The sequence below is a fragment of the Eptesicus fuscus genome, chromosome 17 (assembly GCF_027574615.1).
Source record: "Eptesicus fuscus isolate TK198812 chromosome 17, DD_ASM_mEF_20220401, whole genome shotgun sequence".
In the NCBI taxonomy this organism is placed as follows: Eukaryota; Metazoa; Chordata; class Mammalia; order Chiroptera; family Vespertilionidae; genus Eptesicus; species Eptesicus fuscus.
Genome location: NC_072489.1, coordinates 53674290 through 53690031, shown reverse-complemented (window position 1 = coordinate 53690031; position 15742 = coordinate 53674290). Strand labels below are relative to the sequence as shown.

At 41.1% G+C, this 15742-nt stretch overlaps 1 protein-coding gene across 2 annotated transcripts; it reads right to left on the bottom strand.

Moving 5' to 3' along the window:
* Positions 1-443: 443 nt before the first annotated feature.
* On the bottom strand, positions 444-13396 carry PNLIP (pancreatic lipase). 2 transcript variants are annotated; one of them, XM_054728927.1, is made up of 12 exons: positions 13351-13396; positions 12089-12249; positions 11081-11203; positions 9785-9919; positions 8937-9048; positions 7556-7675; positions 7320-7439; positions 6632-6750; positions 4850-4979; positions 3650-3758; positions 2781-2945; positions 444-507 (listed from the first exon to the last, which is right to left on the bottom strand). In XM_054728927.1, the coding sequence occupies exons 1-12, from the start codon at positions 13394-13396 to the stop codon at positions 444-446; spliced, it is 1404 nt and encodes a 467-aa protein (XP_054584902.1). The 2 variants fall into 2 exon arrangements, with proteins under 2 accessions (XP_054584902.1, XP_008142563.1); XM_008144341.3 differs by having other exon boundaries at positions 12095-12249.
* Between the last annotated feature and the right edge of the window lie 2346 nt (positions 13397-15742).

Below are 15742 nucleotides of genomic sequence, written 5' to 3'. Positions count from 1 at the left end.
AGACGAGAGGGTCTGAGGGAGCCCCACTGGGAGCAGTTAGGAGAATTGGAAATCCCCAGTCCTCACCTCCGTATGTGTCATCTCTCCTGAGATGTCTGAGTAGGAGCAGATGGAAAAAGCAGCAAAGGTGGGTACCCGCCAAGAGGGGGTCATTTTGGACCTGGACATCTGCCTTAAGAAATCAGACTGACATCAGTCATCGTAGTAATGGACAATATGTCATATCAAGTAAACAATATTCCTAAGCTCAATGCCACATCATATGTAGCAAAATTCAACCGTTATTTGTGGTTCTTCAGACTAACTCCAAACTTTGGGTTTTAATCGCCATATCCAAAAGTTTCATTGGAAAAATAGACTCATGATGACAAAGAAAGGACTGTATTGCTTCACCAACAGATTTTATTAGTAATAAGATTTAGTGGTCAGATGTCAGCAGGCTCCTAACATGGAGTGAGAGTGAGCAGAACATCTTCCCTCACAGTTGCTTGGCTACAGAAATTGTACCTGCGGAGAGAAAACAATGAAAAGTCAACTCCATGTGGCCCACAGTCGGTGTGTTGAGCATGAGGCCACGCTTTGCTCTCCTCTCCAGCACACCCAATGCTCGAGACCAGACATTGGCGGAGGGAAGACCTCTCTTCTGTATAAAGGACTGGATTCTCCTTTCCAATTTTGTTTCATGGCTATGCAACAGCAGAGACAGGAGATGGCGCTGGACACCTCAAAGAACAGGGAAGACTCACTGGTCACATTCTAAAAACACCTACTAAACACTTGGCACCATTGTCAACCAACACAACTGAGGAAGAGTAAGGTCAACAGCATGACAAGAAATCAGCCAAAGGAAAAATTCCATGGCCCTGGTGTTCCACTGGCTAGGCATTCCTACTTTAATTCAGGAACTGACCTGAAATGACTAATTGTGCTCATTAAGATTGAACAATACTTAGGATACTTGGGGCTAATTTTCTTTAATATATAAGCATAATTATAAATTTCCTGGTACATAAAAGTCCTCAGAAAATGCTCTTTTCTCTTCATCTTCATTTCCTCCCCCGTGGCCTAATGGCTGGCAACTCACAAATGGCAAATTAACACTTAAAAACTAACATTGATAAGGGAATGAAGGGCACACAGAAATGAAGGGCACCCAATAGCTATATATGAATAAAGGTGAACTGAATTTGTTTTATAGTAGTTAAGAATATGTTGGAGTCAAATTTTCTGCAGGTGAATTCTGGCACTAAGCCTTTACTCAATTATCTGTAAAATGGGGATAATAATAGTAACTACCTCCCGTCACCACAATCAAGAGACTAAGCATAGACATCATAGTTATCATCTCTCAATTTTTCTTCTGCTCCTTTGTAATCTTTCTTTCCCATCCCTTTTCATCTTCTCCCATCCCCAGGCAACCACTGATCTGCTGTCTCTATGGACTCATTTGAATTGCATAGAATTTTACCAGGAGTTGAAATGAAAGATGTATGCACTCCTTTGTCTTTTCCAACTAGTTTATTTCCCTCAACCTGAAGACCTTCCTTTAACATTTCTAATGTTGACCTGCTGGTGATAAATTCTTTTAGCTTTGGTATATCTGAAAAGTCTTTATTTAATCTTTATCTTTGAAAGGTATTTTTGTGGGTATAGAATTCTAGGTTAACAGTTTTTTTTTTCCTTTCAGTACTTTAAAGATTTTGTTTCACTGTCTTCTCACTTGCATTTCTGATGAGAAATTTGCTGTAATTATTATCCTGATTTCTCTGTACATAATGCATATTTTTCTTCTGGCTGCTTTCAAGACTTTTCTCTTTATGACTAGTTTTGAGCAATTTGATCTTGATGTGTGTTGGTTAGTTTTCTTCATGTTTCTTGTTATATCACTTAGACCTATTGGTTTATAGTTTCACCAAGTTTGCAAAGTTCTTCAAATATATTTTTCTATCTAAAACAATTGTAAGGGTCTCCCTTATTTATTTCTTGTCTCTCAGGGATCAGTTTCCTTTGTTGCCTGATGTTCAATGTCTAGAAACTGTTATTTTATATAGTTTTGTCTGAATTTTTGGTTGTTTTCCAGTTGGGAAGGTGTATCCAGTCGCTGTTATTCCATCTTTGCTAGAAGCAAAAGCCCCCTCATTGGGCTTTTATGGGGACTGGGGGACATGATGACAAAAGAAGCATAACACTGTGCCTCAGAATTTGGCTTTATATTCAAATCACTGGGCTAATATTGGTTTTGTGCTGATCATCAACATCATCAGCTCACTTTTTCTGGCGTTTCATTCTGCTAAATATCTCTTGGTTCACACACACTTTAGTCTTGGTTAGAACCAAAGGCTGACCTTTGTCTTCAGTAAGAGGGCTAATGATCCAGAATAACCTATTTGTGTTCCTTAATACGTTAAATATTTTTCTGATCATTTAAGTGGCAATTTGGTGAACCCAGGACATTTGGGGAAGATACACATGTTAAGCACACACATAGCACAAGGCACAGTAGCTGAATAACATCAAGTTTCTCACCTTAAATCATGAAACCAGATTTTCAATCTAACACCACTTGTGTTAGATAACACAACACTCATCTACAAATTTATCAAAGTTGTTTCCCTAAAGTTCTAGACTTTATCCTAAAGAACAAGAAGTATGAGGAAGCAGGTGTGGGTGCGATGTGGGAGAACCATCACAAGAGATTTAAGTTAACGTCAAATTCCAGTGGGCATAGAGCTATAAATGCGATTCAATACTTCATATCTCTTTGGATTTTTATTACTTACAGTTTCCCATCATTTCTTTCCACCATGACCTGGGATGCTCCCACTTTGGGTAGAGTTGGGTTGATTATATTGTTATACCAAACAAATTTAACCATCTGCAAATCTCCAACATCCACATCTGAATCAAATTCATTGGAATGAATACCGGATGGTCGGAGAATGCCCCTTGGAAATTAAAAAGTTAGTAAAAACATGCATGAATTTACATAAATATACATATGCATAAATAGATGTATTTCTAAAACCAGCTTGCAATGCATCTCTAGTACAATAACTGATGGTACATTTGTCATTCTTTTTTTAAAAATTTTTTTATTATATTGTTTAAAGTATTACAAATAGTAGTATATATATCTCCTCCCCCCCCCCCCATTGACCTTCCCCCAGCCTCCCCTGCCCCCTGGCGGTACATTTGTCATTCTAATGTATTAAATAAGTGCATACATGTATGCTCAGTGTTAGCTTGTCTGCCATCAATAACTCATATTACGTTAAAGTCATTCTTACTACTAATAAAACTTCAAACATGGGTTAGTCCTTAATCCTCTTACAATGTAATAAATGATGGCATCATTATATCATCTTTTCCCAGTTGTTTTGTGGACAGAATTATTATTTACTGATTATAAATCAGATGCCACTCATCCAAGTAAACATCAGGGGTTTTCTCAGGAAATAGCAGGGAGAAAAATTAGAAACAAAATTCTGAAATGTATTAAGGTGCAAGGGTGAAATCACCTCTTCCTTTTGATGATCGGTGGCAGTAGCTTATGCTCACATAGTAATAGATCAACTCTTATGTCCATAACATGCATTGAATGTGCGGGGTATTCCAACACTTAAGAAGCTTAGAGTTGTATTTTACTCACTTGAAAACTTCGTACTGCTTAGAGTTTCCTCTGTCGCCAAACAAAGAAACTAGCACGTGTCCTCTGACCTTCTTTCCAGACAGAATAACAGTTACCTTATACCTCCAGCCTGGATGGGGCAGGGGGAGGGGGCAGAATGCAAAAGGTCAGCTTACAGAGAAGACACTGAAAACAGGCTAAGTTGAATTCCCTGCTGCTGCATTCTGAGTAACTTATACATGTGTAGGTAGTTCTTCTCATGGCCACAGACATTCATTTATCTAGCCATTCAGAGGACAGGCACTGGGGGAGGGGAAGCGCATGCACGCTTTCCAAAGTCAATAGATTTCAAGACAAGGGAAGAGGTAAAATCTCTTGCTTTCAATTTCTTTAACCTAACAATGTATTCTTAAGTGTTAAAAGAACTTTATGTTAAAACACAGTGGAAAATAGTATACTGTGACATTTTCATCAGTTTACTTCATTTTTATAGATCACATTTTATAGTACTGTTATCTCTTTCTTTTGTCTAAGTAGTATACATTTATTTGAAAAATTCTACAATTCAACTTTCCATTGCCATTGAAAATGTATTAATTTGTGGTAACCAATTTATGGTACTAGTCAATAGTAAACTATCGGTTTTTACCATTTTGAGCTAGCCTGGGCTATTGGGGCGGGGGGGCGGGCAGTGGATAAAATTTGGCTTTAGTTTTTACAATGCAGCTAGTTTGATTCCTAACCAAATAGTTTTCTTCCTTTATTAGCTAGAAGAGAAACCTGGAGTCTGTCCCCATACTTCACCATCCACTCATCCTTTAAGTCCCAGCACCCGCAGAGTCTGCAACCCTAAATATAAATATCTCTTGAATCTGCTCATTCCTTTCAATTCCCACAACCTTGCCATCTCTCGCCTGGATTACTTTTCTCTTTGTACAAAACCTCCGAATTTTGCTCAGTGAAACGTTTGACTGAATGTGAAGGTCTGGGGTAGAAGCAGCCTCCAGGATCAAATAGGAAGAATTTTTTGTTTCATTTATAGTTCAGCCCCCAAACTCTGTTGTACTATCTAAATGAGCTGAGCACAGCATTTGATTATTTTTCCATGTCGGGGAGGGGAGTTTAAAACTTCTGTACAAAAAAAGCAAGTTTGCGCATTTTCACAGGGCGTGATAAAATACATAGCATTAAGAGTTTAAGGCAAATCAACTAGAGACTTACGGGAAAAATTGCTGGCGTCACCAGTATTTAGATAAAATGTCTGGCCTACTCCCTTTGTTTTCCCAGCATATCTGTCAGCATAATGTCCCATCTGTGGGCAGCCTTCAGTTGGACAGGGGAAGCACTTGTTCTGGGGAAAATAAACAAGTGATGGATGAGGATGCTCTTTCTTATAATAGTGCATCAGCTTTGTCCCATGTGTTGTTACAATTCCAATATTCTAAAACCAATTCTGTTCTGATGGTAAAAGAGAACTTTAATAGTATCTCAGCAAAGGTTAAAAATGCATCTCATTATTTACAATGACGAGTCAGCAACTTCACTGTTAAATAACACAAAACTAACAAAAATACAAAAATCACACAAAAGAGAACTTATGTCTATATTTACATATACATATTTTAATATTTTTCCTCTTGCTCCCATGGCCCCAACACATCCATCTGCCTGCAGGTGGTTAGAATTTATTTTAGAAAGTTTGCAAGGGACAGAGAAAGAGGTGATAAGCAGCTTTTGATCCCCAAAATAGGACCCAGTAGGAGGACAATGGCTCAAAAGTTGGGTTTTCCTCAATTCCTTTAGCTCCCACTTAGCATATTAAAGGGTAAAGAATTGAGATCTCACAATGGACACAGACACCAGGGGGCTGAGGGCATGAGTTGGGGAATGGGGGGCAACGGGAGAATAGGGACACATATGTAATACCTTAATCAATAAAGAGAGGGGTGGGGGAAGAATTCACATCTCAGAATTCTCTGAGTGGAGAGAAAATGCCCCAATTGGTTGTAAAAGCTTAGCTATAGGTTGGGGTCTAGAAAAGATGGATATCATATAGGAACTGTAGACCAAGGAATTGTGGGAAGAAAAGAGGGAAAGGAAGGAACAGAGTGGGAAGGACAAGCAGCAATTCCCACTATAGGAGGACAAGGCTGCTCCATCCTGGATCAATGGACTGGGCCGAGTACAAGGTCTGCATCCAGCAGATGCTAAGGGCCACTGAGCCAGCCAGGAGGAATGGCCGAAGTTCTCTGAGGGCATTGCCTGAGCCAGAAGAGTAGATGTCCCCAGAATTCACCAACAGACATTTGCCATGGGCCCATCAATAGTGAGGACCCCCACATTCTCCCTCTGCCCAACACATGCTGACCACCACCACCATGATCACCTGGCCACTGCCAGCTTGGAGAGAAAGGCTGAGAAATCTGCAAGATGGAGACTATCCTGTATAATAAAAGCCTAATATGCTAAGTGTCAGACTGTTCAACAGTTCAACCAGTCGCTATGATGCACACTGACCACCAGGGGGCAGACGCTCTGACCTGTAGGTTAGCTTGCTGCTGGGGTCTGGCCCAGGCAGCCGGGGCTGTGAGGGCTGAGACCCTTGCATGAATTTCATGCACCGGGCCTCTAGTTATTACACAGTTTTATAAAGTCAGCATTTAAGACAAGGTTACCATGTTCATCAGCATCCTGTAGCCACACACCCAGATTTCCATAGACTATTTTTTTAACCTAGAATTATTTCCAAAACAAGATTGAGCATTTACCTGACATGTGCAGAAGTGAGAGAGCAAGGCAGGCATGAGACATTTCAGTAGACAAGCCCATTTCTCAAAAGTTCTTAAAGTTCACCATGAAAAGAAATCTGTAGGACTAAAGGGTTCGGCAATGTGGCAGTCATAGAGTGACATCCACTGGATGTGTGTCAGGGACAGTGAACCACAGCAGCCACGAGAAATGATGCTCACAAAATCCTTTAGGGCCCAGGTGGAGTCTACTCACTGAAGTGAAAGAGCTGTACGAGGCACAAGGGAAGCCGGCGAAACCATCCGGGTTGAGGATGCTGTCAGAGTAATACTTGTAGCTTCTCAGGTGATTACAGGCAACAAAGTCACGAGAGCCTTTGAAATCAGACATGATTCCACATCAGTGACAGATTTTATCCTTGCAAGTTGATGTCATGATCAGAATGGAGTTAAGTTGCTCAATAGGTTTCTCTAATTAGTGTGAACTCATGGTGGTCACAGGACAAGATCATTTATGAACTGCATTTATGATTCGTAATGAAATTAGAAGTTAAGCACTGTTCAAGATGATAATAGTTAGGCCATAGCTAATGAAAAATAGCAATTTTTGGAAATAGAAAAATAGGGTTTGTTTGTGTTTTTTTTTAAAAAAAAGGAAAAATAACTTTAGAAGGAAAAGATTGGTCCATATTGATATAAGTATAACTTAGTAATGCATTTCCTGAATTCGAACCTTGGAAAGTTGACTACAAATACATTTTCTTTCTCAGTCTCCCCTCATGCCACTTCTCCCAATGAAAACCCCATATCTTGGGGATGCAATTAAAAGTCCTTTGTTGTAGAAAATGTGAGTCCTGTACAATGTCAACATATTCAGCAAGTTTAGCAAAACAAAACACAAATCTTTCCCCAAGAAAAACCTCTCATGCACACAATGGTTTTACCTTCCCAGATCCCATCAATGTCAACAATCTGAGAGAGAATGTTCTTCTGACATCCCGGCATGTCTATTCCTCCGTTTGGAAAGAAATCCAGGTGTCCCGCAGTTTGGCTCATTCCAAATCCTGAGGAATTTCAAAATATGGGAAAGATGATGTTAATGTATGGACTGAAAACCCTCTAAAACACACTAACATATAGACTCAAAAACCATTCTAGGAAGATGAGTTGAGGAACTCACCCATGTTGGGGATTATGGGGGCAGCATCTGTGTGAATTACATCCACAAACTGGGCATCACTGGGGTCCAATCGGACTAACTCAGGTGTCCCCTCAAAGCAAGGTTCAGCTGGGTCCAAACCTGAAGAAACGAGAAGTGTGACGTCAGGATCTATCAGCGCACCTGCGCATTCACCTGTGTTCACTCGTCACGGACCTGAGTGCAAGCATTGGCGGTCATTAGGAGTTAGGCATGAAAGAGTTGAGCTAGTTCTTTCCTACCTCACCATGTCTTGAAGGGAACTCTGTGTCTCACTTACTATTCGCATTCAAGCGAATTTTCCTCAAACCATGGAATTTTGCTTCACTTATGAATACCTAAGTCACTAAGACAATCCCCATCACTGTTCTTTTTAATTTTCTTTTTACATTAAATTTATTGGGGTGACTGCGGGCTAATAACCCTAATCACTAGCAGAAGTTACAAGGGAAGAGCCAGACTCTGGGAAACACTGGCCCCCTAAAAGTTGCTGATGGCTAAGCCAGGCCCCCCTATACTCTAGCCTCCCATGAGACCACCAGGACCACAGCTTCGCACAGCGCCCGGCTGAGTAGGCTCTCGTACACATCTACGGACTATGGGAAAGAATGTTCTCTCCAGCAAAGCAACGATAGACATTCCAGATGCGTCCACCCAGCCAAACGTAACCAACTTCTCCAAAGTATTAAGAAGAAACTGAGAGGGGGAGGGTAGAGGAGGACAGTGGCTGCTTCTAGAAAGAGTCAGCTTTCAGACGCAGGATAGCGAAGTCTTTCTTATAAACGTACAGGTTTGATATAGGACCTGGGTATCCAACATGGGACCCCACTGGCCAAATGCAAGGAGCCTGAGATTTGTGAAATCCTATCGTTTAATTAGCAGCAGGCAGAGCTGGTAGCCCAGGGCCACCGGGCCACCTGCCCCCCACTCGGCTCTTGGGTTGTGGTTGATGACAATTGGGCTCATTGTCAATTGCTATTGAAGCAGAATGTAATTCATGATCCATTTTTGAGCTCTTTGGGTTGAATTCTATTTACTATTTAATCTATAAATTATGCTGTTTATCCTATTCCTGAAACTTGCCATTTGCGGGTGCTTAAAAAAGGGGAAATAGATATGAATAAGACCTCTCCATGCTTTTAATTCACATTTTAGTCACATGCAATATTTACATGTTAAACAGAACTCTGTAAGCCGAAGACCATAGCCATAAAAATCCATAAGAGCTCAGCAGACACTGATCATGTGGCTCAATTCAGAAAATGGGAAAACCTGTCTCCTACGGAAAAAAACAACAACACATTTCCATCCTTTCAGACACCATGTGGGCTACATATTGTGTAGCTTTTATGTTTTGACCAACCTGTGATCCGTCCAACCGTCCCATTGGTCCTCCTCCCCGCCTCCCCGGCCGCGTGGGAGCCCAGGCTGTGGCCGATGATGTGGACATCCGAAGGCGAGTACCCAAATGCCGACTGTTGGAAAGAAAACTTCGTCAGAATGTTTTCAAATTCAGAATGCGGAATTCAAGATGGATACAGAAGGGGAGCCCCTGAAAACCTGAGTTTTAAGAAGACATACCCCCCCCCTTCAAGGCAATTAATTTTGATATATTTTTAAATATAATAGAAAATGGTGATGGGCTTAACATTTAAACTGGTAGAAGTAGGGCTCTCTTGGTTGTTTTCCGACATAGAGAGACCTTTTAATGGACACAAGGAATTGTTACCCAGAGTCAGTAAAGTACGTATTTGGATCAGAAAATAATAATGAAAGCAATTATTTAGGCATGCTCAAGTTTAACATCTTTGTTTTTAGTTAACAAATCAGGTTAGCTTGTTATCATTGTGCTTCTCTTAAAATTTTTTTAAAAAAAACTAGTTTAATCTTGAGGCTGCCATTACCATGTCAACTTGGTTTAATAACTGGTACAATTAAGAGAAATACTAGGGGAACTCAGTAGAAACAACCGAACTGGTTGCTTGAATAATATCAAATTTTAAAAAACCAAACTAATTTATTGGCCTCAGTAGGCATATTAATGCAGCCCAATCTGGACTTTTTTTTTGTTTGTTTTATTTTTTCAACCAAGAGGAAAGCCAACCTCAGCAGAGAAATGTCTCTGGTAATGGTCACACCTACATCGTTTTTTGCTGTCCTTTGGAAGGGAATCCAGAGAGCCATGTGCGTGGGTTTTTACATACAAGTTACCTGAAGGACTTCGACAAAGTATGCCACCTCTGCCCCCACAATCCGGATGTTCTGCGAGGCCTGTGTGTAGCCCGTCCTGGAGCCACTTTTCCAATCCACGCAAATGCAGTTCACGCTTTCCACCTGAAACATGTTCTGGCGGGAGAGACACAATACATGGGTAAACGATTCAGAATCTTTATCAATTTCCAATGAGTACCTGTGAGGACTAGGATTTACCATATCATGCTTGCTTATAACCCCAAAGCAATGAACACAACAGACTTCTAGTCTGTTATGGATGTAGATTCCCTTTCAAAGTTTAACATTGACTCCAAACTGGAGTGCTGGCCATAATGGGAACTGGATTCTTGGGATTTCTACTGCAACAGTTGCATAGACAACTGATTCAGGGGAAAATATATAAACTGTGTCATTAGAGCTTCATGATGTCATAAGTCCACATCGTTCTTTACCAGAATAGACCGCAGGACATTGCCTTTCTTGTTCACTGCTGAATCTCCAGTGCCCTGAAAGTTCCTGGCACATAGTAGGTACTCAATAAAGACTTACTGAATGAATGAATGAATAAATAAATGAAAGGCCATGTTAGGACCCCCTTAAATATTAAATATGTTGAAGGCAAATGAGTAAGCTTTTCCACAATGGAAAAACTAACCAAAGTTTTTAGACAAATGCATTCTCTTGTATAATGTTCCTTGAGCAGCTTCCTAGCCATTCCTAGGAAATTTTGTTCCATTTGATTTTCTGACTTTTTTTTAACCCTTCATTTTCACAGGGCACACAGCCAAAGACAAATGAAAGGGAATGGGATCACAATACATGGCAACAACAGCAGCTGGAAATGAAAAGCTACACAGTCTTCCTAGATATTGTTACCATAGGAGATCACAGAGTAGCAAGGGAGAACCATTCTTTTGGGCTTAATAAGTTCTATCAGCTCCTCATATAGCAATGAAGACCTACTGCAAACATTTAAAGCTATTGAAAATGCAACTCCTGTTGTATCAGTACGGCAACGTGTGTTGCTCAATTCTGAAATATCTTCGTATTCTTTATTGAATAACTGCTACCCAAAGCCTCCAAACGCCTGCCAACCTTGCCGCCCTGACGGTGCCAGGCCCTCTCCACCCCCTCCACCTCCGGGACCTCCCCTGGACACCCCAGGCCAGCAGGATCAGAGGCTCCTCCCGCGTCACGATGGCCAGCGTTTGTCCTGATTGGCTGGGGCTGTGCCTTCCCCATGGTCGTTGATCACGCCGGACAAAAGTCCCTGAAGAGGGGACCCGGTCTCACCTTGCACATACTGGCCAGCCAGCCTTCTTCTCCCTTGTCTATGAATCCGTGAATAATGAAACGGGTTTTCCTATCCGTTTTGAAGTTGGAGGCCTCGATAGTTGATGGATCTGCAACGATTTCCTGTTTGGGGGAGAAAAGTGTTTAATGCCAAGTCTCTCACAGACTCCAGCAGAACTGTTTGTAAGTAAAGGGAGGCGGTAGGAGAAGATTGCCCGGGCCTGGGAGCCTGGGAGTGACGGTTCTCCCATGTCAGCCAAGCTGTCTGCAACCATCACCAAGTCGCTGCTTTCCAAGTCACAACATTTTTTTTCAGTGGTTCGACTTGGGATACTTCTGCTAAAATACTGGTGCAGAGGTCTCACCTCCAGGCAGTGAAAGGGTTTGTGTGCGCCTGGGTTTTATATGTGTACAACATGTTGGAAGAGCCTGGCGCGTGAGGCTCAGCTGGTTGGAGCTTCGTCTCATGCACCAAAAGGTTGCCGGTTCAATTCCTGGTCAGAGCACATATCTGGCTGGGGCTTCGATCCCACCCCCCCACACACACCCCTCTCTTTCTCTCTTCCTCTTCCTAAGCATATCCTTGGGTGAAGATTTAAAAAATATATTGGAAGAGTATAGAATATATATAATATTGAGAGATTTTATATATAAACATGTTATCCTCAAAAATGTATACACACAGTTTAAATAATTGTAAAGGCCGTGTTTATTAATATACATGTATTTTCAAATTTGAGCTATCAGCTGTTAAAGTGTGTACACATTTTCGGAGACACCCTGTATGTCCACATTTAAATGATTCATTAAATGGTACCATAGAGGTAGGATGAGAACAAGGTCAAGGTGCTGGACCTTCTATAAACGAAGTTACATAAAATAATACTTAAGCTCACAAAAAGCTACCAAGAGGTACATGCACTGACTCATTCCCTTTAGAAGACTTAAAACTCAGTGTCCTTATCACATACAGCAGAGGGGACTGAGCTCTGAAAGCGACGGGAGCACTCGTACCTGAAAGGAGTTGGGGTTCTCATTGGTGTACAGGAGGAAGCGGGTGTTGACCTCTTTGGGGCCCCAGGGCAGTATTTTGAGGGGTCTTTCCACAATCCCTGCCCAGGGGGCGTCATCGCTGAAGCAGCCAAGTCTTTGGAAGCAGATTTCTTTCCCTGCAAGCACCCAGGAGGGTTTCAAGGGTATTAGTTTAACCAGAATGTTCTTTTTTTAACGGTCTCTATGGCAAAGGATGAGTTAAATTATATTTTGTGGCACATTGTCTTCCTCCTCATCCCCAAGCATCTTGCTGTCCACACTGTCACAAAACAGTGTCAATAGACAACGCCCAAGCTAAAGACAGGCACTGCTCCCCATTTCTACCATGTGGGACCACGCGCTCCCCTCATCCCTTTGTGCAGGGCTGTGTGGGGTCCCCTTTAGCCTCTCAACTCAGGTGTCTTTCTTGAGCCATTGGTGCCCGCAGGCCATGGGAGAGGAGGCGAGGCTCTCAACTCCTTGTAGCCATCTTCTGGCTTTGGGCTTTGGGTGGAGAGCTCATTTCCTGCAAAGGCCAACACTTCATCTCTGTGAGTGGCCGAGTATGTAGGTCCCTGACCCATGTTAAAGGGGCATCCTGGATTCCGTGATGAAGAAGCTGCTTACAAACAATCAAACAGAAAATCCAGGGTTTGACTCAACTCTAGGCTTAAATATCACCCCAAAGAACAACACAAAGGAAGGGTTTTTGAGGAAGAAAAGCCTAGGTTAACAGTAGGAGTAGGAGCAGTAGCTTGTGGGGGCTGTATTCTCGAAGTATTACTATATGCCAGGCGCTGGGCACAATGGTTTACATGACTTACGTTACCTAAGTCTCACAGTGATCCTATGAGAGGGGTGGTAGTATATGCCCATTTCACAGATGCCGATAGTGAGGCTCAGAGAGGTTAAGAGCTTTGCTCAGGGAAATACACTTGGGGCTGCTGGAACCAGGGTTTAAACCCCACATGACCCCAAGCTAGGGTTGCTGAATTTAGCCAATAAAAAGACAAGTTAGGGTATCAGATAAACGATGAATGTTTTTTTAGAGAGAACTATCACATATCTGTAGTTTATCAGAAATTCAAATTTAAGTGGGCGCCTGAGCTTTTATCTGGCAACCTTCCTCCGGGTGCTTGTGCTCTTGACCATGCACCTTTCCTGCTTTATTCCTTGTCCCCATTGTGGCTTGAATTCAGCCTGAAAAAGTTGAACACTATATAAATATATTGACTTACCTACTACTGTTCCCAGCAGCAGCGAAAGTGTCCAGATTAGAAGCATCTAAACAAAGTTAAAAGTTTGAGTGAATCGGGCTCAGTTAGTTTTCAAAAGATTGGCATAATTCAAATTCGATTAGACCTTTGGGGGGGGGGGTGGATAGGGAAATATTAATAAATTAGGCTTGGAAAACATGCTTCCGACTCACCGTGGCAGTTCCGTCAGGCCCCGCGCACAACCAGATAGCACCTAAAGGTCCTTTTATAGGCAAGCCTTATCTTTTTGAGCAGTTCCAAGGATGCATTTCTAGGTTTAATCATAAATAAACCAAAATTGATAGAGTAGGTAAAGTTTTCCATGGTACTTGTGGGAAGATGGGAAAAGGGTAGATATGAGCAATTCTCTCCCAGTCTGATTATATGCTCAGAATCACCATAACTTCATGATGGTCAAGGCTCCAGCCTGTCTCTTTTTAAATTTACAGTCTCTGTGCAGGGCGGTGGGTATGTGTGAAACTAAATTGTTTCCACAGATTTGATAGCAACAGTCTTGAGAACAAATACGAAACACTTACCAGCTCCGGCAGTTTTGGTTTAACCTTGCCTTCCCCTCAAAAACAGTGAAATAGAGGCAATTCTTCAAGGGAGTTCATTCCTCTTAGGAAAGCACTTGATATTTTAATTTAATAGTCCATAGACCTAGCTTATTTCTCAATGATAACCTGGGGAAAAGAATAAATGAGCTGACAAAAGGAATTGAAGATACTTCTAAGAGCATAGAGGTGAAATCAGTGACCTCACCATCGAATGAAATTATGAATGATTGAGAAAAATAAAATTCAACTCGGAAAAAAATGGTTTGGGAAAAATAATCTGAAAGAGAAGTATTTGATGGAAAAGAACCAGGATATTTTCAGTGGGTGACAGATTGCTTAAAATAAATATTTAAAAGATGGTGATGGGATGCCATAATTTTAAGAGATTGGTGCCATTCAGTGTGACAGCATCCGAGATACAGACTGAGTCCTTTGAAGTTGCCACATTTGTAGGTCAAAAATGGTCCAATAATTCAGTTCCCTGACAAAGTTTACAGGTGTAGAAAAAAAAAAAGCATAGAATTATTTGTCTATGAAGAAAGTTGGGCAAGGGAAATGTTAAAATCAGGACAGAAGGCACAAGAAAGAATTCTATGGATAGTACATACCAGACCCTTAACATAACCCTGTTGAATGAATGAACAAACAAAGGGAATGAGAATAAAAAAACAACTTATTGCTACTTAATTCTACAGTATGAACTGCCTATACAAACTCTCAGTAAAGAACTGTGATTTTCTGAAGCCCTTTCTACTCAAAACAAGCAAGCAAGCAAGAAACACCCCCCTCCAAAAGTGAGCCAATGTTCACTTTTAGGTTTACTGTGGAGTAAAATATATTCTGTGTGACTTACCAAATAATTCACACAAAATTTCTCAGTTGACCTTTTAGATAGTACAACATTGAATCCATAATTCAGGTGACCTTTGCTCAATAGAGGCTATAGAATTAGGACCAAGAGTCACCAAATTCTGAGACAGAGACTAGAGTCCATGGGGAATTATTTTATAAACTAAGATAGGTTCAAATCTTAGAATGTTTTAGGAAGATTCAATTTCCCAAACTGTTATAAAAGTGAAAAAGAGAATTTTACATAATCAGCACTCTATCGGATGAGCTCTGGATAAATGACTACTAAATTCAATCTTGCTGAACGCTTTAGCTGAGTTGTAAAATTTTATCAACCCTCTTGTTTCATTTAGACCACTAATGAGCTATCTAGGACTGTCTGTTTATGGAGTATGTGGCAGAGGTTGGTGGCCCCTTCTTATATGGAATAGAACTACATCTTATTACCTAATCTCCCTTGCAGGGAGATAGATCACATGATCAACTTCTGGCCAATGCGCTGTGAGTGTATAGATATGCACCAGTCCTAGTCCTGTTCATAAAAACCCATACATGATCCTCATATGCCTTGCTGTACATGGCTTGATGCAGGAATATATGGTGACCACGAATTCCATATGTTGAAGATAGCAGAGCCGCAAGATGGAAGGAGCCTGGGTTCCATGCTTAGAAGAAAGCCAGCCATCAATTATGAGACCCATTTTGAATTTTACATGAGCAAGAAATAAATTCCCATTATTTTAAGCTGCTGATATTTCAGTGGTATAGCAATGAGCATTACCTTAACCAATAAAGGTTACTATATTGTAGGATGATTTCTCCTACTTCCAAGAACTTATTTTTACAACTTAGCTGTAGGGTTCAGCAAGTTCAGATACTGAACATTGAATCCTGGGCTATAAACTTTACCATGAGATCCAGATGGTATATATATATATAACATTGATGTTTTGACAGGTATTTTT